The 23153-nt window shown below is 42.8% G+C and overlaps 1 protein-coding gene across 2 annotated transcripts in view; it reads left to right on the top strand.

Moving 5' to 3' along the window:
• FAT2 (FAT atypical cadherin 2) overlaps positions 1-23153 on the top strand; it is a 112963-nt gene that overhangs the window by 77871 nt on the left and 11939 nt on the right. For both annotated transcript variants that reach the window (XM_081900955.1, XM_081900954.1), the window contains exons 10-21: positions 437-4492; positions 5227-5423; positions 7054-7207; positions 8027-8260; positions 9910-10299; positions 10682-10896; positions 11855-11992; positions 12731-12874; positions 13365-13562; positions 14460-15270; positions 16483-16628; positions 22706-23147. In XM_081900955.1, the coding sequence (XP_081757081.1) occupies positions 437-4492; positions 5227-5423; positions 7054-7207; positions 8027-8260; positions 9910-10299; positions 10682-10896; positions 11855-11992; positions 12731-12874; positions 13365-13562; positions 14460-15270; positions 16483-16628; positions 22706-23147 (7125 nt within the window). The remainder of the gene's footprint in view (positions 1-436; positions 4493-5226; positions 5424-7053; positions 7208-8026; positions 8261-9909; positions 10300-10681; positions 10897-11854; positions 11993-12730; positions 12875-13364; positions 13563-14459; positions 15271-16482; positions 16629-22705; positions 23148-23153) is intronic.

Genomic DNA, 23153 nt, shown 5'->3' with positions numbered 1-23153 from the left:
GCGGCTAATACCGTTTCACATTTCTAAATCTCTTTAAACAAAGTGTAGCCTGCCAGGGAAGGCATTGTTTCCCATTATGCTCTCTTGAGTAAGGCTATTTGTCCCTAAAGCTGCAATCCTTTTCCAGAAATAAGCGCCACTGAAAAAGCAATGGCTTACTTCCAAATAAAGTAGATCAGAACTGGCTATTAAGCCTTTCATTTTAACTGTTAGAAAGGCTGTTTTATATATATACGTATATATATGGCACTGTCTTAACAGCACAAGTTCCAGGGGGAAATAATTGGGGGGCGGGTCCCATCAACAAGTGTTTTTAAGAGCAATTATCTCCTAATAAATGAGATGGGTACATGTTAGGTGGGTGATCAGATGGGTGACGAAAACCAATAAACACAACAGCAATTTAAATGTGGTTTTTCATTCTTTCTTTTTTCAGGAAACAATGGAGACTTCTTTGCTATAGACAAGTTGTCTGGAATTATTACAGTGTCTCAGAAGCTGGATCAGACCAAGCAAGAGAGATTTGTTCTCACTGTAAAGGCAGAAGATCAAGGGTTTCCACAACTGAAGGACTCTGCTACTGTGAACATTTTTATGAAGCCCTCTGATGGCACACCTCCACAGTTTTCAGAGGAGGAGTACGTTATAGAGATCAGTGAATCTGCTGCTATTGGCTCTCCTGTCATCCTAGTTTCAGCCACAAGCCTTTCGTCTGTTACCTATGAAGTAAAAGAAGGAGATAAAGATGGCTTATTTTCCATCAACTATCAGTCTGGCCTTATTACAACACAAAGGAATCTAGATTTTGAGCGGGCTTCATCTTATCAGCTGAAAATCCGTGGCACCAATATGGCCGGAGCATTTATGGATGTTCTGGTGTTTGTTTATGTCATAGATGAGAATGACAATGTGCCTATCTTTTCTAAGCCTTCCTTTGTTGGTCGTATCAATGAGAACGTTCCATTGGGAAGTATGATTATGGATGAAAACAATGCACCTCTTGTGATTCATGCGTCAGATGCTGACCGAGATTCTAATGCCTTATTGGTCTATGAAATTTTGCAGCCAGAGGCACTGGATTTTTTCAAAATTGATCCAAGCATGGGCACTCTTACTACTTGTGCAGAAATTGATTATGAGCGTGTCCCAGTTCATCACTTCAATGTCCATGTGCGTGACAGTGGGAAACCCAATTTATTTGCTTCCAAACCCACTGAGGTCACCATTTATATCAAGGATGTTAATGATTGTCCTCCTGTGTTTACAAAAGATATTTATGAACTTTCTGTAGGGCTTCCTGTCCATCACGGGATGGAGCTTTATACCATACATGCAGAAGATGCGGACTCAGAGATAGCCTACAGTATAGTAGAAGGGAATCCTGGTCACGTTTTCTACATTCATCCAACAACTGGCCTCATCTCTGTGCTGAATGCTACCACCTTAGAACGCTATCATGAACTCACAGTTAGAGCTGGAGATGGTTTATATACAGCTAGTGCTATGGTTAGGATTCATTTTATTGAACCACAAGACAGCACCTTAAAATTTGATCAAGATATATATACAGCAACAGTGAAGGAAAACACCACAGATATTCAAACTCTGGTTGCTCTTGGTGTCATTGGGAATCAACTGAATGAACCCCTCTTCTACTCCATCATGAATGGCACAGAGAAGTTCAGGGTGATCCAGTCTTCAGGAGTGCTACAGACCAAGGGCGTAGAATTTGATTGGGAAACTCAAGACACTTATGATATTGCAGTGGAAGTAAAGGACATTAGAAATCCGCCAAGGGTGTCTCAAGCAATGCTCAAAATCTATGTGGACGACATTAATGACAATGCACCCAATTTTGAAAATGTGCCATATTATATAACTATGCAGGATGGCACTGAGCCAGGTGATGTCATCTTTCAGGTTTCTGCCACTGACTGGGATCTGGGGAATAATGGAGTCATTTTTTATTCCTTTGCAGAAGATTACAAGTATTTCCGGATTGATCCTTACTTAGGGGACATCTCACTCAAGAAACCCCTTGATTTTCAAACTTTAAATAAATACATACTAAAAGTGATTGCCAGAGATGCTGGTGAACCTCCCTTGTATGCTGAAGAAGAGGTTCTGATCATGGTGAGGGACAAATCCAACCCTCTCTTCCAAAGCCTCTTCTATACTGTGAAAGTGCCTGAAAACATTCCACTCTACACGTCTATTCTCCACATCCAGGCTCGGAGCCCTGAAGGCTTGCGTTTAATATACAACATTGTGGAAGAAGGAGCTCTTAAACATTTCAACATTGACTTCAAGACCGGTGTGCTTATGGTCACCAGCCAACTAGACTATGAATCTGACACAAAACATGCCTTTACAGTCAGAGCTACAGACACAGCAATGGGTGCCTTTTCAGAAGCAATAGTAGAAGTAGAGGTTGAAGACATCAATGACAATCCTCCTGAATTCTCTCAGGTGGTTTATACTGCATCAGTCACCGAAGGCCTGCCAGCTCAGACCCCCATCATACAGCTCCTTGCTACTGACAGAGATTCAGGGAGGAACAAAGTGGTTTCATACCAGATCTTGGAAGACCGTTCAGCCGCGTCAAAGTTATTTAATGTTGATGCCAGCACAGGTGAAATAACAACAACTCAGGTTCTAGATTATGAAGCCAACCATGAATTTCGCATTAGAGTGAGAGCCACAGACCATGGAATGCCTCCTCTCAGCACTGAAGCCCTTGTGGTGATCAGTGTGTTAGACGTCAATGACAACCCACCCAAGTTCAGTCAGCTTCACTATGAAGCCAATGTGAGTGAAATGGTCCCCTGTGGCCATGTTGTGATAAAAGTCCAGGCTTTTGACCCTGATAGCGAGGACACCCATAGATTGGAATATCTAATCCTTTCAGGGAATGAGAAAAGGCATTTCACCATTGACAGCACTTCTGGAATCATTTCCACACTGAATCGTTGCAAAAGGGACCTGGAGTCTTTTTACAACCTCAGAGTCTCTGCATCAGATGGCGTGTTTAAAACCACAGTGCCAGTATACATCAATACCACAAATGTAAATAAATACAGTCCATCATTTCAGCAGGATGTATATGAAGCCGTATTGGCTGAAAATGCCAAGGTTGGAACCAAAGTGATTGAATTGCTAGCCACTGACCCAGATGATGGCCCGTATGGCACCATCGATTACACCATCATAAACAAGCTTGGCCAAGAGAAATTTGCAATAGATGACAAGGGACGCATTGAAACGCTGCAGAAGTTGGACAGAGAAAATTCCACAGAGAGAGTTGTTGCTATTAAAATCATGGCCAAGGACGGGGGAGGAAAGGTGGCATTCTGTACTGTCAAAATCATACTCACAGATGAAAATGACAACCCGCCACAGTTCAAAGCTTCTGAATACATCTTGTCTATCCAGTCCAATGTGAGCAGAGGGTCACCAGTCATTCAAGTACTAGCTTATGACGCTGATGAAGGAGTGAATGCTGACGTCACCTACTCTGTTGATTCAGTGGAGGAGGTTATTGCAGAGGATGTGATTGAGATTAACACTGCAACTGGAGTTGTTCAAGTCAAAGAGAGTCTCCGCAGGCTAGAAAACAGGACAGTGAACTTCAAAGTCAAAGCTGAAGATGCAGGACCTCCCAATTGGAATTCTGTTGTTCCAGTGAATCTTCAAGTTGTTCCAAAGGAGGTGTCCTTGCCAAGGTTTTCTGAGCCACTATACACCTTCTCAGCATCTGAAGACCTCCCAGAGGGATCCGAAATAGGATCAGTTAGTGCTGTGGCAGAGGACCCTGTCATCTATAGTTTGGTGAAAGGTACCACTGCTGAAAGCAATAAAGAGGGGATATTTGCTTTGGATAAACGAACAGGCACCTTGACTATTGAGAAGGCAATGGATCATGAGAAGATGAAATGGTACCAGATTGATGTTTTGGCTCACTGCTCACACCAGGATACTGACTTGGTCTCTTTGGTGTCCATCAACATCCATGTAAAAGATGTCAATGACAACAAGCCTATTTTTGAGGCTGATCCTTACAGGGCCTTTGTAATGGAGAACATGCCACCAGGAACTACTGTGATTCAGGTCACTGCCAATGATCAAGATACTGGAAGTGATGGGCAAGTGAGTTATAGCTTAGGATCAGAACCAAGCAACACCAGAGAGCTCTTCACCATTGACAGTGAAAGTGGTTGGATCATGACTCTTAAAGAGCTAGATTGTGAGGTTCAAGAAACCTACCAGTTTTTTGTTGTGGCGTCAGACCATGGTAGGAAACACCAGCTTTCTTCTCAAGCCCTTGTGGTGGTCACCATAACTGATGAAAATGACAATGCTCCACAGTTCACATCTGAAATCTACAAAGGGTCTGTGGTTGAGAACGCTGAGCCTGGGCAAATGATCACCACACTTAGAACTGTAGACAATGATATTTCAGAGCAGAACAGACAAGTCACATGTTACATCACTGGTAAGAACCTATCTCTCCTAACATTTTCATAAAATAGAATACAACTTGTTTTCTGGTAGGTTTGCTTGAAGCACTTTATCCTACAATTAGTCTTGCTGAAATCTCTGCAGCTGATAATATCAGATGATAGCCTTTATTAACTAAGGACCGTGTAATGCATCATGTTTCAAATCAGGTGGTACTGTGGGGTGCAGGCCTGAAAACTACATGCCAGCATTGCCTGGAAGGACAACCCTTTGAAATCAGAGAACTCAAAAGCAATCCCTGGCTCCTTCCTAAGCCACATTATGCTCCCCTTTCTCCTCCTCATGCTGTTCTGGGGGATTCCCTCAGGGCGTGGGAGGTGGCGACTGGAAAGCCCCATCGCAGAAGTGGGCTTCTGGTAGTCAAGCTCATTAGCTGAATCTTGCCCATATAGTCTTAATATAGTAGTTTTAATTCTGCTCAGAGTCAAGTACATAGATGCAGTCAGTGGGGCAGTGTGTTCAATATAACTAGGGCAAACATCCCACACAGAGGAATGAGACTTAAGAGACACAGGATACAATCCTATACTTTGTTGGAGTAAGTCCCTTTCAACTTAATGTGGCTTACTTCTGAGCACGCATGCATAGGATGGCAATGTCAGGGTTCTTGTCTCTTTTCTTTACCTCTTCTCCTTAAACTCTTAGTTTTTTTGTTTTTTGTTTTACTTTGTATTGTCTTCAATTATGATGCCTTCTCTGCCTTATCAGAAGGAGATATCTTGGGACAGTTCAGCGTTGCTGAGGTTGATGGAGAATGGAAGGTTTTTTCCAAGAAGCTTCTGAATAGGGAAGAAAGAGAAAAATATCTGCTCAAAGTCATGGTATCTGATGGAAAGTTTCAAGCAGCAACAGAAGTGGAGATTTCAGTCCTTGATGTCAATGATAACAGCCCTGAATGCAAGCAGGTGATTGTGTATGTCTATAAAGTTGTGTCTCCTCGTCCACATACACACACACACACACACACAGAGAGAGAGAGAGAGAGAGAGAGAGAGAGAGAGAGAGAGAGAACCCCACACCACTAGCTGTGTGCCAATTTGGAACCAAAGCTGACCTGGAGAAGCCACCTTGTAAGGTGGGACAACCCCTTGAGCAATTACATGTTGGCAGTGTTGAGTCATCCCATTCCTCTTGTTTTAGAAGTACTATGACTTGTGTTGTGATTCTGTTGCCTTGTACCTGATTGGGGGCAAAGGAGGAGGCAATATAAAAGAGTTCAAGGTGGAGAAGATGGAGAATAGCAAAACAGAGCAGAATTGCACTCTTTGTACAAACTATGGCCTCTTAATATTTTTGATGGTTCTGGATATCAAAATGGTAGCTGCGTAGTGTAAGGAATCATAAATGCATGGAATTGCACTCTCATAGAAAACTTGCCCCAGAGAAAAACTAGGTTGAAAGTGATTAGATATGATTGAGGTCAGGCACCCCCAAACTCAGCCCTCCAGATGTTTTGGGACTACAATTATCATCATCCCTAGCTAACAGGACCAGTGGTCAGGGATGATGGGAACTGTAGTCCCTTAACATCTGGAGGGCTGAGTTTGGGGGTGCCTGATTTAGGTCCTTTACGAGTATTAGATGATGAGGATTCACTGGCCTTATTTAACAAAAAGTTGCAGGAGTGGTCTGCGGGGAGGTGTTCCATCATATACAGTGGTACCTCGGGTTACAGACGCTTCAGGTTACAGACTCTGCTAACCCAGAAATAGTACCTTGGGTTAAGAACTTTGCTTCAGGATGAGAACAGAAATTGTGCAGCGACGCAGTCGCAGCAGCAGCAGCAGCAGCAGCAGGAAGCCCCATTAGCTAAAGTGGTGCTTCAGGTTAAGAACAGTTTCAGGTTAAGAACAGACCTCCAGAATGAATTAAGTTCTTAACCCGAGGTACCACTGTACCTGGCCTTTCAGCAGCAGTGCCAGTACCACTTGCCAGGAGGAAGAGAGGGAAGGGTGACATTGTGGGGGGTGGCACTGCATGGGTGCACAAACAGAGCCAATCCAGTGCTCCTTGCACTGTGTCTGCACAGCGCATATCTCCCTGCTGCACTGCCCTCTTGCAGTGACACTGCAACTGGGAGGCTAGGTACTCCTGAGGAGCTATGCGCCTTGGAATTTTGTAACTGTTTCCCTTTTCTTACTCTGCCTAGGACACACAATGTGGTAAGGATGGCAGAGGCTGATCTATGGCTGTTTGTATTTATAGCCTATATATGTAGCTCATTCTTCTTTAATAAAGCTTGAAGCATCTTTCATTAGGATTCCAGTGGTCTTCTTCTCTCTAGATCCGCATTTCCTTTGCTTCACCATTTGCTATAGCAAAGTCAAACCGGGCCAATACGTATGCCTGTGGATGCATAGCCTTGACTTTAGGCAATGGGGTTGAACTAGATAGGTTCAGCTAATGCAAGAAATGACCATTTCATCACTATTCTGAATCCCAGCATCTGTAATGGAGTGGACCACTTCAGCAAGGCATTTCAGTTGGAATGAAGTCACTCTTTTCACTTGAAAACATTCTTTCTTTTCATTCCAGACACCATATGAAGAGAGTGTTTCAGAAGATGTGCCTCAAGGGTTTTCTATTTTGAAAGTGTCAGCCACAGATGTTGATGTTGGTAGCAATGGCCAAATTACCTATAGTCTCCATGGATCTGGTGCTGATGAGTTCAGATTAGACCCCCATACAGGTAAGATGGGCATCTTCCTCAACCCTCTGGGGTATCCCTGACTCTCATGCCCACTCTTTGAACATACATTAGAGATCAGAATATTGTCCCTGTGTGCTAGCCTTCCCCAACATGGTTCCCTTCTGATGTTTTGGACTTCAACTCCCATCAGCCCCAGTCAGCATGTGTTGTGGAGCAGCACGTGGGTATAGCCTGTCAAAAAAATACAATTGGCATTCATTCGCAATTTTGTTGGAATGCCTTTAAGCCCACAAATGATGCCTAATTAATTACTTTTTAATGTTGTCTTTATACCGCAATGAATTTAAGTTACATAAGGGCAGCTGATGTTATATAAATAATTGTGCTGATCTTGTTCATGAGCAGACAGTGGGATAAATAATGTAGTATTTGTTGAAAACAGAACTGCAGCAGAATAGAAACAGTGCTGATTGTGAAGAATACACGTCAGAATGGAAATTGTTGCTTTCTGACATCCCTGGCCTGGATATATATTATTTTCAGAATATTCCCATATGGTATGAGCTCTTGAAGAAGGTGATTTTTCAGTAGTATAATATTTAGTAAGGTCTATTTCTAAAGAGACTGGTACATGCTGTCCGTAATTCTCTGCACCAGTCCAAGAAAGAACAGCATACTCAGGCAACTCTGCAGAGCAGAGAAGGCTATCGGCTATTAAATATGAGTTCCAAAGCCTGGAGCCATTTTTTAAAAAAACGTTTAGGTAAGCATGCATGTTTTATCAATTTAAAAGCCCAGGATGTCATGGAATGTGCCCCGTATTTATGTCTTTATTCATTCTGATCATTCCCACGCCAGGGGAGCTGACCACTTCTTCATTACTTGACCGGGAGCTGAAGCCCAAGTACCAGCTTGTTGCCAAGGCAACAGATGGAGGAGGACGTTTTTGCCAGGTGGGCATAACTGTGGACCTAGAGGATACAAACGACAATGCTCCCAGGTTCTTTCCCAGTCATTGTGCAGTAGCTGTCTTTGATAACACCACAGTAAAGACTCCCGTGGCAGTTGTCTCCGCAAGGGACCCTGATGAAGGTGAGACAAAATGTGGTCTCTATTGCAAGTTTATAGAACAAACAGATCAATGTTTTTGGCAAATGAAGAAAAGATATCATTCATGAGTAACTTAATTTTAAGTATCGTGAGTGTTTTCTGTAATCTTGTTAAGATATTTATGTATGTGTTTATTTATTTTGTTAATGAACCACTTCCCATGAAGCATCCCAAAGCAATTTAATGATTAAAAAGAGAGAGAGATTGAGAGTTCAGGATATTTAGGAAGACATCTCATAGGCAAGCACCTATTTGATGGACCATTGACAGATTTGTGCATATATGATGTGGAAATCAAATGCTACTGAAATTTGAGTTTCAAGTTTAGCTATGCCTAAATAGATTAATGGGAAATTCTTTCTGCAGTGGAAAATCTTTGGGTGTGTGTGTCATTTTTAGAATGACTCTTTTCACATTATAATGAAGAGGAAAAATTTGTATGCTAATACAAAATGTATGATCCAAATTGTATCATGCATGACAGTAATATATAAAAGTGTATAATAAGTGATTGTAATATATTAAACAATTCCCAGATCTAGAGTAGCTGTGTCGTGTCATAGGTAAATGATGTGAAATAGCCTATGTATCTAGTCACTACAGACCATTGGCTGTTGGAGACAGCTCTCTTTCATCATTCTGGTAGACTTGTCATATGTCAGTAAAATTCCTGACATGTCCTGGTTTTCGGGACATCAGCAAAATACAGTATCAGGGGAAACCCAGTGAGTTTCTAATAAAAGTTCAACATATTACTTTTCGAAATATGGCAACCCTATCAATCTGGTAACTTTATAATGCCAATGGTATTGTTTCACAGATCCTGTATAGTCACTCATTTCTATATAGCCTAACATAATTAATCCTAGTCAGAACTAGAGCAATTGAAACTGAACAGAAACTGGATACCTGAAGCCTTCAGCCTCTTGGATTATAATATATTTCAAGTACGTCTTCTTTGAAGTTAATTACTATTTTCCAAAAATTTCTGACTTTTAAACTTTCCTACCAGAGACGAAGAAGCTCTCCCTATTCATGCCATTGCAAAACCAGTTATTTGCTGTTTCCAATCAGCTTATAAATCTGCGGCATGGTTTTATATATATATTTTTAATCTAAACAGATGGAAAAACCTGATCTTTATTCAGCAGAAACACCCATGCTGCCTATAGAGTAGTTTGCCGCAGATCATTTTTCTCATTTATTATGGAGGATTTAACCCCCCCAGGTGATCCAAAGTTATTAAAAAATGATATCATCTGGAAGGATTCCACTTCTTTTTGATCATAATTGTTTCTTGCAAAGAAACATGAATCTTAGAATCTGATTTGCCCCGTTTTGTGCCATGACAAGACGCCTAACCTGCAAGCACTTGCAAATTAAACACAGTAACCTTCCACTCTTCATCAAATAATAACAAAACGCAATCTATAACGTCCACGTAAACCTATAATTTATGCTATTTTCAGGAAGCACTGCCACCTACTCCAGGTTAAAGTCTGGATCTCTGATTATTAAGGCAAGAAATGAGACGCTAGATATGCTTGTTTCCCATGTATTAAATAAAGATGGAAATGAAATGCTCTCTCCTGTAATATTTCTGTCTCTTGTGGGTCCACCCTTCCCCCCAGGTCTTAATGCAGAAGTCGTCTATGCTCTTCCTGAGTCAGCTAATGGCCACTTTTCAATAGAGGAGGCAACTGGAGTGATCCGACTGGAGAAGCCTCTAAAAGAATCACAGGTGACTGCACTGGAGCTCACCGTGTGTGCCACAGACAGGGGTTTTCCACGCTCCCTCTCCTCCTTTGCTACTGTCACCGTCTCAGTAGTGGATCTGAAGGAATATCTGCCGGTGTTCCTGGATACGGAATACGTGGTTGTGGTACAGGAAGACGTGGCTGTTGACACAGAGATTCTGAATCTGTCTTCATTAACAAGGGCTAGTGCTCAGGGCACCGAGATAAAGTATGAAATTATGAATGGAAATGATCATGGGAAATTCAGGCTCCATTCCAGCACAGGTAAGTGGGCTATTTACTCAGCAGGCAAGATAAGCCAATGGTACTTTTGCTCTTCTGCAAATTGGCTTCTCCTGTCTATCCCTGGTGCTTCTCTTGCACGCTGCAGTTATTTCCCCTGGTCCCTTTCCATACAGATCTGATGACAAATCTATCAACAATGCAGAGCCATGGTTTTATAGGGTGGGGGAAAGGAAAAACTAGTGGTTGTTTTGTTCTCACTCAAAAATACAGCAGTAAATTTTGGTCACTTTTGAATGGAAATGTTGCTTTATTTGAAATAGTTATATTTTCTTGTGAGGTAGCCACCCATCCCTTTAGTTTGTATAGCTAGTATGTTGGTTGTCCTGTGTTCAAAACATTTCTTGTCCCTGTCTATACGCAGGCATCTTATATGTTAATGGAAGCCTGGATTTCGAAGTTAGCCATGAATATTACTTGTCTATCGAGGGTATAAGGAAGGGCTCTGCTTCTCTCAGTGACATCACCATGGTTGTGATCAACGTCACAGACATAAATGACCACGTGCCAATGTTCAGCCAAGACCCGTACATTGCCGACATCCGTGAAGATGCAGCTGTTGGTGAAATGGTGATCACGGTAAGAAATAGCATGGGACTTCACTACTGCATTTTGGCCACACCCTCTGGCACTATAGTTTTGTGTTCTAATGGCCTCTGTGGAGGAAAACACAGTGGGCAGTGCACAGGATTGTCACTAGAAGATGAGCCTTTGTTCTGGTGTAATAATGGATGCAGTAAAGGGGAGAAGTGGGAAAAGGCAGTGGGAAAAGATGCTGTTAGGCATATTATCTGATAGCTATCTCCATTCATCATCATCAGACCAGGCACAATATTGGTACATATTGGTACATGGTACATAAAGAGAAAGCATTTAAAAGCAGCCATTACTGGCCTGGTTTGCATCTAACATCTTTAACAAACCATGAGTGGTTCTGCAGACTATCAAACAAGCCATAGCTTGCTTCTCCAAAGTTGGGGTTGTTTTCCAGCTGCTCTTGCCTTGTGACTTTGCAGCTTGTCAAGCCTCTGGGTGGCCAAGGAAACCATGGTTAAGGAAGAATGTTAGGCTCATGCATAGCACCAAGCCATAGTTTAAAAGAACCAGGGTTCATAGACCAACACCAAACCGTGGTTTCAGATTGAGGCTTTTCTGGCAGTAAACAAACCATAGTTACGCCAGTGAGCAGGGCTCACACATAAAGCTAAAGCCAAGGCATAATTTAGGGTTGTGTGAGAATCAGGCCACTGAGTTTATATTAGTGATCAGCCCAATCTTTGACACCTTTTAAATAGGCTGGTATGGGCTTTGGCATTACACAGAGGAAATGGCAACACCTCCAAACAGGACTATCATTTCCTAGGCCTACACACACACAATCTGCCCCATGGCTTTGATCCATGCTCCCCCGCCCCCGCAATCAGGCCAATCCAACCCACCCATTCTGCTTATTTTAGTGAAACCTTCACAAGAGATAATGCTTCTTTCCTGCTAAAGGTTGGTGGTGGTAATAACTCAGCTCTTTTTCTCTCTACAGGTTCTAGCAGATGACAAGGATGGGTTGATGAACAACCAGATCACATACTCAATTGTGGTAGGGAATCCACTGGGCCATTTCATCATTGATCCCAAAGGTGGACAAATCCATATTGCCAAGCACCTGGACAGAGAAGAAGTGAGTGACAGATTCAGTGGGAGTGAGGCTAAGATGTGTTAGGGTTTAATACTGAATAATTAAACTACTGGCAACACATCCACAAGACAAAAGAGGGAACTTTTCCAAAATGACAATGGAAGTTAATGGTGTCCACCTGCCCAACATGTTCATAATACAAATAAAATGTGATAGTCAATAAGAAAGGGTAGCTTAACATTCACTGGGCATAGAAATCAATATGAAGGCTACTTTGAATGCGCAGTAAGAGCTGCTGTTTAAATGGGAAGGCAGGAGCAATCAGTGGTTAGAATACCCATATTTGTAGTTTCTTGACTTGGTGTATAAGCCTAATCTCATTTACATCTTCCACCCTTGCTTCACCATCTGTGAGTTGTGATCTCTGTTTATAAAATAAGGGTAATGTAAACGACTAAACAAAAGTTATCTTAATTTATTGTTATTTTTTAAATTTTATTTACAGGCTTTTACAATATACAGAACAAAAATAAAAATAAATCACAATCATTCTTGATTCCCCTTCCCCTCTTTCTGTGGTTCCTTGTTTATATTTTAATTTACTGCATATCCAAATTTACTACTGATTGACTGACATGGACTTAGAACTCATCAACCCTGTAAGTCTTAGTAAAGTAGAAGGCACTTATAATATTAGGCCATAAATGATACTTTACTTAATCATTATTTAATATGTATTGGAATAACCAAGCTCCTTGGTACATGTGTTATATTTTCTAGATATCCAGCTATTCTCTCAAAGTCCGAGCCACTGACAATGGACAGGTGCCTTTTTTCAATGACACCACTGTACTCATTCGGGTGTCTGATGTCAATGATAACCCACCCAGGTTCTTTCAGCTCAATTACAGTGTGACTGTTCAGGTAAAGTATCGATTCCAAAGCATCAGCCTTACCCAATTAGTCTTTTTCAAAGATAATCCTAAGAGTTGCCATGTTAATCACAGGGTTTCCTATAGCCTAAGAGGCAACTCAAGATTTCCAGTAATTATTAAAAAAACCCAATCCGGTAAAATTCCAGGAATATTTCATTCTTTCACAGTTTTCTACATAGCCCTTGAGTTTAACTGGATTTGAAGATATTAACTGTGTTGCAGTATCTACATTTGGTCAGAAGATTCTTTATAGCATAATTACCAAAATATCTCTTAAAGAGGCATACAAAGTGGGACATTTTATTATACTCACGTGCTCTGCTCATGCATAACCCTAGCACTTTTTGTTTCTGTTTTTGTGATGGCCTTTGACCAAAGCTGTAGCTGCAAATGAACCTTGAACCTGTAAGCCAACTTGGCCATTCTGTAACTAGCTAGACAACTGGTCTTCCTCTAACTTTTTTCTCTGAACGTTTCAGGAGAACACTCCAGTTGGCAGTAGTGTCCTGGAATTCATCATGAGTGACAGAGACTCCCCAGAGAACGGTCCTCCATATTCTTTCCAGATCACTGAAGGGAATGATGGAAAGGCATTCCAGATCAATCAGGATGGAGTGTTGCTGACATCATCCATCCTGAACAGAAGAACAAAAGAACAATATCTTCTGCAAGTCCAGGTAGATCCATCCTAGGCTCAAATCACACATTACGTGGGAGGATTCTGAGTGGCTCTCCCAGCAATTTTTTTATAGATGAAATGGAGCCACAGGGCTGGAGAACTACCAGTTTCTTTAGAGCAGCAATGCTGGCTAAGGGGCCATTTCTCATATCAAAAGTGCACCTATTAAGTAGCCTGCTATTTGTGCTGTTGAGAGAAAGATACAAGTACCTAACAGAGCAAACAGCAGTGTGGAAGTGAGTATTTTCATTGCAAAAGCACACTATTGTTTGGGTTAAATAGCCTCTTCCCCAGTGCCACTGCTACAACACCATTGGTAACCCACACAGAAAGACCCTTTGGTAACCCACACCTTTAAACAAACACCCCCCCCCCACAAAATACTTAGCCTTGAATAAATTACAGACACTCAGCTTTGCAAGTAAGTGAATATTTTGCCCACAGAAATTCAGAAGTTACAACATAAATGTCTCCATCTGCCAGCAGTAAAATAAAGGTGGGAAAATGGTTCCAAACAACTTAAAAATAAAAGCACTAAATAAAATAAAATAAAATAAAAGTTTCTTTCCTTCCTTTGTTGGGTTAGCAAAGATGCTGGTTATAAAGTCTCCATTTAGGGAGATTCAGTTCACTTGCAGGGAGCCATGGCTGCATGGCTCCTTCTTCCAGGAAGCTCAAAGAGAAAGGAAACAAAAGGCTGCTGGGAGCCTGCTAAACTCCACTCCCACTGGCAACCTGAACTCAGATTAACCCTTTCATTATGCAAGTGTGCGTCGTTAACTGTATATTACACCTTGAGGAGGAGACTTGAGTAGGAGACAGAGGCATGCTAACAACACGCTGAGCAAAAGTGTTAGTGCAAAGTTGTAAACATCTGCTGAATTTCCCTCAACAGGTCACAGACAGTGGCATCCCTCCTCTCACTTCATCTGCATTTGTAAACATCCAGGTGAAGCAGCAAAGCAGATATCCACCTTCAGCCCTCTCTCTAGAGATTTCCATCAGTACTAATGAAAGAGCATTCCGCGGTGGGGTTCTTGGCAAAATTCATGCCACGGATCGAGACCCTCACGACACTCTGCTGTACACTCTGGAGTCGGAAGGGCCGGAAAAGAGACACTTCTCTGTGGGGGCTACAGATGGGAAGATAATTGCAGACGAAAGTCTCCCGCACGGTCACTATGCCCTGAATGTCACTGTCAGTGATGGGACCTTTGCAGCCACAACCAGCGTCCACATCCACGTGTGGTCCTTCAGCCAGGAAGCTGTGGATAAGGCGGTGGTGCTGCACTTCCGCCACCTCACCCCTGAGGAGTTTATAGGTGATCACTGGCGCAACCTGCAAAGGTTTCTGGGAAGCCTCTTTGAAACCAGGCGGCAGAACATCCACATGGCTAGCTTGCAGCCTTCAGGTGCTACCAATGGAGTGGACCTTCTGCTGGCCATTGGGGAGCCTCATCATCCATTCTTCCAGCCCAGCTTCCTTGCTAGCCGGATTTCTGAGTCAGCTGAAGAGATGGACCAGCGTGTAGGGCTGAAGATGAAGAAGGTGACTCATGTCCCATGCCAGGAGGGGGGCTGTACCACTCAGCGTGCTTGCAGAGAGACAATGCAGCTTGACCCGGGCATGGTGTTCACTTACAGTACCGCCCGACTCAGCGTTCTCACTCCTCGGCACAGTCTGGAACAAATGTGTTCTTGCAATGGTGAGAAAGTCTTCTGATAAACCACCTCCTTGAAAGTAGTTCAGGGTTTTCTGTTGGTGTCCTTTTTGAACATTGTAGAATGCCCTGCATGTTTTGTTTCTTCACACACACACACACACACACACCCTTCTTGCATCTAAATAATGTCTTTCCCAAAACTCAGAAAATAGCTACTCCACCCCCAAACTAACCTGTAACTCAGTGATAGAGCCTACGCCTTGCATACAGGTGGTCCCAGATTCAATCCCTGGCATCCCTAGATAGGCTTGGAAACCCCTCCCATACAAAACCCTGGACATCTGCAACCCATCAGCTGAGCTAGATCAACCAACCGCCAGACTCTAAAGAAGTCAGCTTCCTATGTAGTCACTGGAAGCACAACAGAGTCCAATCCTTCCCCCTGCCCTACTGTGAAATCTACCTGCCTGCCTTGTTCTCCCCAGTTTCTATCCCACATACCCATTTCCTTGCACTGTTGCTCCAGCAGCGGTGGGCCAGGGAATTCGGTCTTTCCCTGCTCCCTCTCAGATACCTGACATGCTGCTACACCTAGTATTGCTTCAACTAGGTGTGGTTTTCACAGTGCAATAGGCTTTTGATGGCATCTGTCTGTCTCAAGACGCAACGGAAGACTGCGCCACCAGGGATAAAGTCCAACTGTTTGAGAGTGGCTGTGGCTATAGAGATCAATATGGGAGAGAGGTGTTTTATGGCAAAAGGGGCAGATGAAGGCATCTGGAAATTAATTTTTGAGACTGTCATCCAGTAGGAAATGCAAATTTTGATGGCTTCACTCCCTGTCTGATGCACTTTTGTGATGTGGATTGCAAGGGATGTTCATTAAAACCCCTGTGATGTTGTGCCTTGGGGAAGCAGAGCTGGCGTGGCCTTGCAGCTAAAGAAACTGAGCTCTGAATCAGGGGGTCCCTAGTTCAAATCTCACCTCTGCCATGACTTGCTAGGTAGACTTAGGCAAGCTATACTCTCTCAGTCCTCCCACCTGCAATACTGAGGGTAGCAATATTGGTTTCCTTTATTGCATGGATCTGGTCATGCATGTCCAAATCGCATTCAAAAGTGTCATATAAATGTGAAGTATTATTATTGAGTATCACTACAGATCATGTTCAGGATAAAGAATGCATAGAACTGGAAGAGTACAGTATGATGTCCTGTTTCTGAAAACAGCCTTTTTTAAACTTTCGTTTCCAGGTACAGCTTTGAGGTTCAGTGGACACAGCTACATATGGTACCACCACCAAGGTAAAAGGGATTGGCAAATGCAGTTCCACTTGAAAACCCATCAGCTCCATGCCGTCCTGCTCACTACCAATGGAACCAATAGTGCAGTTCTGCAGGTAGGAATTGTGGATCCTTACATCCTCCACTACCACTACCCTGCAACCCAAGGAAGCAGGCACAATGTCCTTCCCCATCTCAAATGTAGAGCACCTACATATATAGCTCAGTTGGTTAGAGTGTGGTGGTAATAACACCAAGATTACAGCTTTGATCCTTGCAAAGGACACCTGCATATTCCTACATTGCGGGGCATTGGACTGGATGATTCTCAAGGTCCCTTCCAACTCTTTGATTCTGTATGTAGAGGTGCACTTTGCAACAACAACAAGAGGGGGGGGTCAAAAAAACAACTATTGTGGTTTCTTGAAAAGTCAGTAAGTTTCCATCTTTATTTAAAGAAGTTTATCTAAACTTATAAAAGTAATATTGTGGTGTACGATAAAATCATTAAAACATAATAGAATTATAAAATCATAATATACAGAACAAATGGTCAACACTGAACCAAATTAATTCTCCGATTACAACTGCCTGTTTTCAGCAGGCAATGAAATAGCCAAAATTGTAGGTGCCCCTCTGGTTTCAGCAGGAGCAGTGTACCAGAATCCTGGTGCCACTGTACTAAAGGCCTTAGTTCGTGTAGAAGCTAAACAAATATGTGATAACTTTGGGACATCAGGCTTTACACAGATTATACCAGTCTTAACTTGGTAATGAACTGGCAATCAATGCAGAGCTTTCAGTATCAGGGTATCCTGCCAGTTCAATGAACTTACGAACTTGGGAAGCCTCAGGGCTTCCATTTCACCATGATCCGAGTTCATGGTTCAGTTCCTCTCATCCTGGCCACACAAGAAACAGCAGTCATCAATCCCAGCGGGCTGCCATAATTATCTCAATACATGTCTATGTCTTTCAAGTGGAGATGTGCTGAAATATAGTGTCATGGGCCATGCGGTTGATCTGGATGAATGAATAAGCTTCTCACATTTGGGGTCAAAACTGATGTGGTGCAGGAGACTGTCATCTGCTCACCCTGTTAACATAGGAACATAGAAAGCTACCTTACACTGAGTGAGATCATTGGTCCATCTACCTCAGTATTGTCTACACTGATTGGCCACAGATCACCAGGTGGAGGGAATATGTTTCAGGCAGAAGATATTCCCAGCCCTACCTGGATATGCTGAGGATTGAACTAGCATACAAGAAGATGGCCTACCACTGAGCTATGGCCCTTTCCCCCCATTAAAGCAGCCATGGGAGATTGTCTACATATCAAGCACCTAATTTAATCAACAGAGCAGTGCTGAGGGAATGGGAACTTCACCCCTTCCCACCCCATTCAGCCTGAACCTACTGTTAACCCCACTGTGGGGGGTGAAGGACAGGCATTATCCATGCAGTCTATGGGGGCTTTTTACCTTCACAACCCACTTTCTTAAACAACATTCATAAAATTGCTTAAACTGAATTAGGTTTAGACTAGCTGCTAATAATCTTCATGAGAAAATTTGCACATTCAGATCGCACAATTATGGTGGATCTGCAGAGGTTGCACAATAAACCTATTCCCCCAAAATATCAGACTTCTTGTGATAAGGAAAGTAATGGAAAAGACACTGGGAGGTGTGAGGAATGCTTGCCTTGATGCAACATCAGCAATCAGATTGCAATGAATGCTTGTTAAATAGCCAGCATTGACTAATCTTCATGCAGGAAAAAAAAAAAGAATGACTGCTCAACAAAATGGCTGTCTGGTCTCCTTACACAGCATTCAATGAAAAAGAACATGCTTAACGGGCATGAGGTTAGAAATATTGAATATCCTTTGATGATTCATAAGGGGAGAAGGCAGCCACAGAATTGCCTCCTACATTTCTAACACTCAAGAGCCATTGGATAAAGATGAATAGGCAAAGCACTAGCTAATAATAGCTATTCAGGTAGTCTGATGACAGTTTATAATAATTACTACACATAATTCATTAGCTTTTAATGATCTAGCCTGTTTACACAATGAGTCTGAGCTAAAAACACCTCGCGCATCTTGTTGCTGTTTTTCTTGCACGTCTCCTAATAGTTTTATCTTTTTGGCTGAAACACTTTGCTGGAAGGCAGTGTCACTTATTGTGGGACAGAATCCCCCCAATTCCTCAATCCTGGTCTAGCTCTGGCTTTTCTTACTGAAATCGGTGGAATTAGAGAGATGCTTTTGGAAATCCAGTTCCACAGCTTTTCCTAGCGCTGGCTATCACAGGCACAGCCTCTAAGCTGAGGTCTCCGTTTAGTTGTTTCACCACAATTTTAATTAACTTCTTATCTTTGTTTTTACGTGATCCATAGCTTGTGTTTTTATTAGTAATGATTCAGATTTGACAGATAACACTTATTTTATGTATTTTAGTGGTTTTGGTGTATCTCGGTGGTTTTAGGAAGATCACAGTAGAAAAACACAAAAATACACACTATAACAACAAACAAAACAATACCCTCCCTCAGTTTAAAAGGCTGTGTAGATTGTTTAATTAGCCAAGAAGAAAAATGTTTCCACCTGGTGCCTAAAGATAAGTACGAAGGCACCAGGCGAGCCTCCCTGGGGAGGGAATTCTACAAATGGGGAGCCACTGTAAAAAAGGCCTGTTCTCTTGTTGCCACCCTCCAAACCTATCATGGAGAAAGCACATGAAGAAGGGCCTCAGATTATAATGACAGAGTCCAGGTCGGTTCATATGGGGAGAGGCAATCCTTGAGGTATTGAGGTCCGCGAAGCCTGGGCGCGCTGAGCTCAGCGCGCGCAGGCTTCGGCATACTGGCAACTCTCCGCAAAGAGCCGGAGCGCTCCGGCTCCTTGCGGAGAGGTCCGCGAAGCCTGGGCGCGCTGAGCTCAGCGCGCGCAGGCTTCGCCATGCTGGCAACTCTCCGCAAGGAGCCGGAGCGCTCCGGCTCCTTGCGGAGAGGTCCGCGAAGCCTGGGCGCGCTGAGCTCAGCGCGCGCAGGCTTCGCCATGCTGGCAACTCTCCGCAAGGAGCCGGAGTGCTCCCGCTCCTTGCGAAGAGGTCCGCGAAGCCTGGAGAGCGTGAGGGGTCGGTACGCACCGACCCCTCTCACTCTCCAGGCTTCAGCGAAAGCCTGCATTCGCACCATAGGACGCACACACATTTCCCCTTCATTTTTGGAGGGGAAAAAGTGCGTCCTATGGTGCGAAAAATACGGTACTCCTTGATGAACAGCCCATGTGAAAGAAGAAGAGAGTTAGTCAAGCACCAACATGTGCTTATATTTCTCTTGATGAGTTTCATCACTCAAGACATCTAGCCAGAAGCAGGAACATTTTAATCTGATATCATTCCCTTTTCTTTCTTTTTTGGCTGTACTTTTAGAATCTTTATGGAATTCAAAGGTGTGCTCACTGCTTCTCGCTTGGCAGCAGAGGAAGAACTTCACCCTCCAGATACAGTTTTCTCCTTATTTGATGCTCCTTGGTTGAGTTTAATGCACCTTGATGCAGAAAGAGGACCTTGTAACTTACAAAATTTTAATATATCTTTCGCCATTGCTACAGCACAGCACTTAGCAGAGAAAACAAATTACTTTAAAATTATCTTTGAATCCCTTGCCCCATTTGTTTAGTTTAGAAAAACCACACAGCTATTTAACTCATTTTAATACTTTAGTGCACAATCTGTCCTAAGCACATTTAAATCCTAATGATTTCAACGGGAGAATGAAGCAGTCTGCTTGGCTGACATCAGCAGCATCTTAAAGTGATTAACTTTGGTCAAATTGTATCTTTACGGTTGTTCTATCATTCACTCCTTGAAATAGATTTCCCTCCCTTCCTTTCACCCTCCCAACATCTTCCAAACCAACAGCTTTCCTCCACAGCTATTTACATCTCATTCTGTGAGCAAAGCTGTTCAGCGTGGCTCATAAATGGTGTAAAACATATGAAATTAAAATAATGTTATAAAGGTCTGTTAAATAGCACAAAGGCACAGCCAACAATCAAACAGGTATGAAGCCCCTCCCTAACAAGGAAACAAAAAAGACAGTAAAATGTAATTTGCAGAAATTGCAACAGATTTTTCACTTGCGAAACATAGGCTGGGCTTAGACAGGGCTTTTCGGAGAATAAATTCCATAGGGAAGGGCATTCTGGCAAGCACTCTTCTGCAGCCCTCCATAAACATAAGTGACAGGATGGGCTTAATAAGAGGGTAGGAACCATAACTCAATGCCCAAACACATGCCTTGAGTGTAGAAGATCCCTGCTTTGATTCCTAGCTGGACTAGATGGGTCATTACATTGATCCAGCAGGCTCATCTTGTGTTCTGTGAGCCATAGGTTTGGTGTGGGTATATGTATATCTTACTATTCACTATAATTTATTTGTTATTGATGATAGTAATAGCATGCTTAAAAAGAATGAAATAAATATTGTTCTAGAAAGGAAGTAAGGTATAGTATTTCCTTGACTGTAATGATTCATTCCAAAGAAAATCACTGTAATCTCACCTCATTGAGAATAATGATTTTCTTTAAACAAAATCCAACCAACTAGCTCCTTTTTCATACTATATAATTTCTGTAGAAAGGATATCCTTAGGGAAAGTAGGTTCCCCAACCCCCACCTTGAGATCTGTGTAAAGTTGCAATTTCACCACAACCACTCCAATATGTGTCACTATACCATAGCAGTTGTCAAGGCAGATCTTTACCACTACTCCTGCACCCTCTGTCTTCATCTTCCCCCTGGAATTGACTCTGGGGAGAGTCAGGAAAACGTCTAGAGCAGCACACAGTGGTGGAAAATGGGGGATAGTTCCATCTGGAAAGCCAAAATGCTTCTGCTAACAGAACTTTTGTCCTTAGTAGGAGGGATTCAAGAGCATGCTCTAACTTTAGGTTTTTGCAATTAAAGTGGAACAAAGGGCTCTGTTACACCCAGCACAACAGATCCACTTTATAATAAGACTTTTTGTGGTTTTGAAAGTGGGGGAAATGCATTGAAAAATGTGGGCGTCCCACATTCCTACAAGCAAATCTGGATGAATGCAGGACCAGTGCTCATGGTTGCATAAACAAATCAAAACGGGTAATCTAACCCCCACATTAGCTTTGTGTAAGCAAATCAGGATGAATGTTCAAGGTGGAATTCAACATAGCACTAAGTGGGGGGTGCAGGACACCCCCACCCCCAAAAAACCCTGTTCTGAGGGTTTCACCAATCTTCCAGAGCAGATTTAGGAAGCATGGAGAGGGAGACCTTGTTCTGTGCACACAACTTAGCTGAATAGATAGGTCTTCTGGAGCAGCTGGTCTCTGCTTCCATCTTGCTGAGAAGCTGCTGACTATTACAATTGATCTTTTTCTCTGCCTCTATGTTTTCTCTGCTGACTCTCCCCGGTGCAAAACTGTCAGCTGCCTTCCGCTGTTTGGATTCTGCCAACACTCCTCTACTGGCGCCAGCAAAAGAGCAGCTCCAGCTTAGGCAGCAACTTCTATAGCATTAACAAGAGGGCGAGAACAGAGTTGTTACACAGCCATTTGGTAGGCAAGTCGTCAGTCAAGTCTTCCCGAGTGCCAGTGTTATTTCTTTACTTCTGAATCATCTAAGGCCCAAATGGCAGGCATGATTACTATGAATTTTGAATGGCTGTAAATTCTAGGAAGAATCAATCTTAATTAATGACAGTGCAAGTTTGGGTTATAATGTATGTACTGTATTTTCTGAGCTTCTTTGGATTCATGTTTCCATTTTGTTTGGTTTATCTATATCGTTTTGGTGCGGGAACCCACAATAAAATACCACTGTAAAATTGTGTTTGATGCTTAGGCTGTGAACACACTGTACCTTTAAACCACATTTGAAGCACATCCCTACCCCCAGTCAAAGAATTCTGGGCACTATACTTACCGTAACCCTTCACAGAGTTACAATTCCCAACAGACTACCGTGCCCTGAATTCATTGAGGAGGGAAACGTGCTTAGATTAGAATGTGCTTAAAGGTATAGTGTGAATGCAGCCCCAGACTCTAAAAACAGAAGAAGAAAGCAAAATGGACACTATTTATTTATTTATTTATTTATTTAGCAAATACCTATGCCTGTTTTGGTATGTTTTGCAGCTTGTGAATGGAGTGCCTCTCCTTGGGTACAGATGTCGGAGTGGTTTCAGCGGTAACCTTTCGTCCAGCCAATTTGTGGGTGACGGAAAGTGGCACTCTGTCTTCCTGGAAGTGAAAGGCAGTTCCATCCGTTTGCTTGTTGACAGCTTGGGAAATGCCTCTCTGCAGCTCCCCGAGGCCTGCAACCCTTCCCATTCCAGAAGAGACCTGCTCATTGGAGGGTTTGTGCAGCACCATCAGGCTCAGAGGGTCACTGATGGGTTCAGAGGGTGCCTGGATGCCATTACGCTCGATGGAAGAGACCTGGTGGCCATACCAAAGGAAAAGAGGTCCAGGGGTGTTGTTGAAGAGGCAGGCGTTCGGCAATGCTGCCCACACACCGGTGCCTGTAGAAGCAACCCGTGCCTCAATGATGGACTCTGCATTGAGATACAAGGTGGAGGTAAGA

This window comes from Podarcis melisellensis, assembly GCF_964234715.1.
Source record: "Podarcis melisellensis genome assembly, chromosome: 2".
NCBI classification, from domain to species: domain Eukaryota; kingdom Metazoa; phylum Chordata; class Lepidosauria; order Squamata; family Lacertidae; genus Podarcis; species Podarcis melisellensis.
Note: the sequence above shows the minus strand (reverse complement) of the source record. Positions and strands in the feature narration are given on the sequence as shown.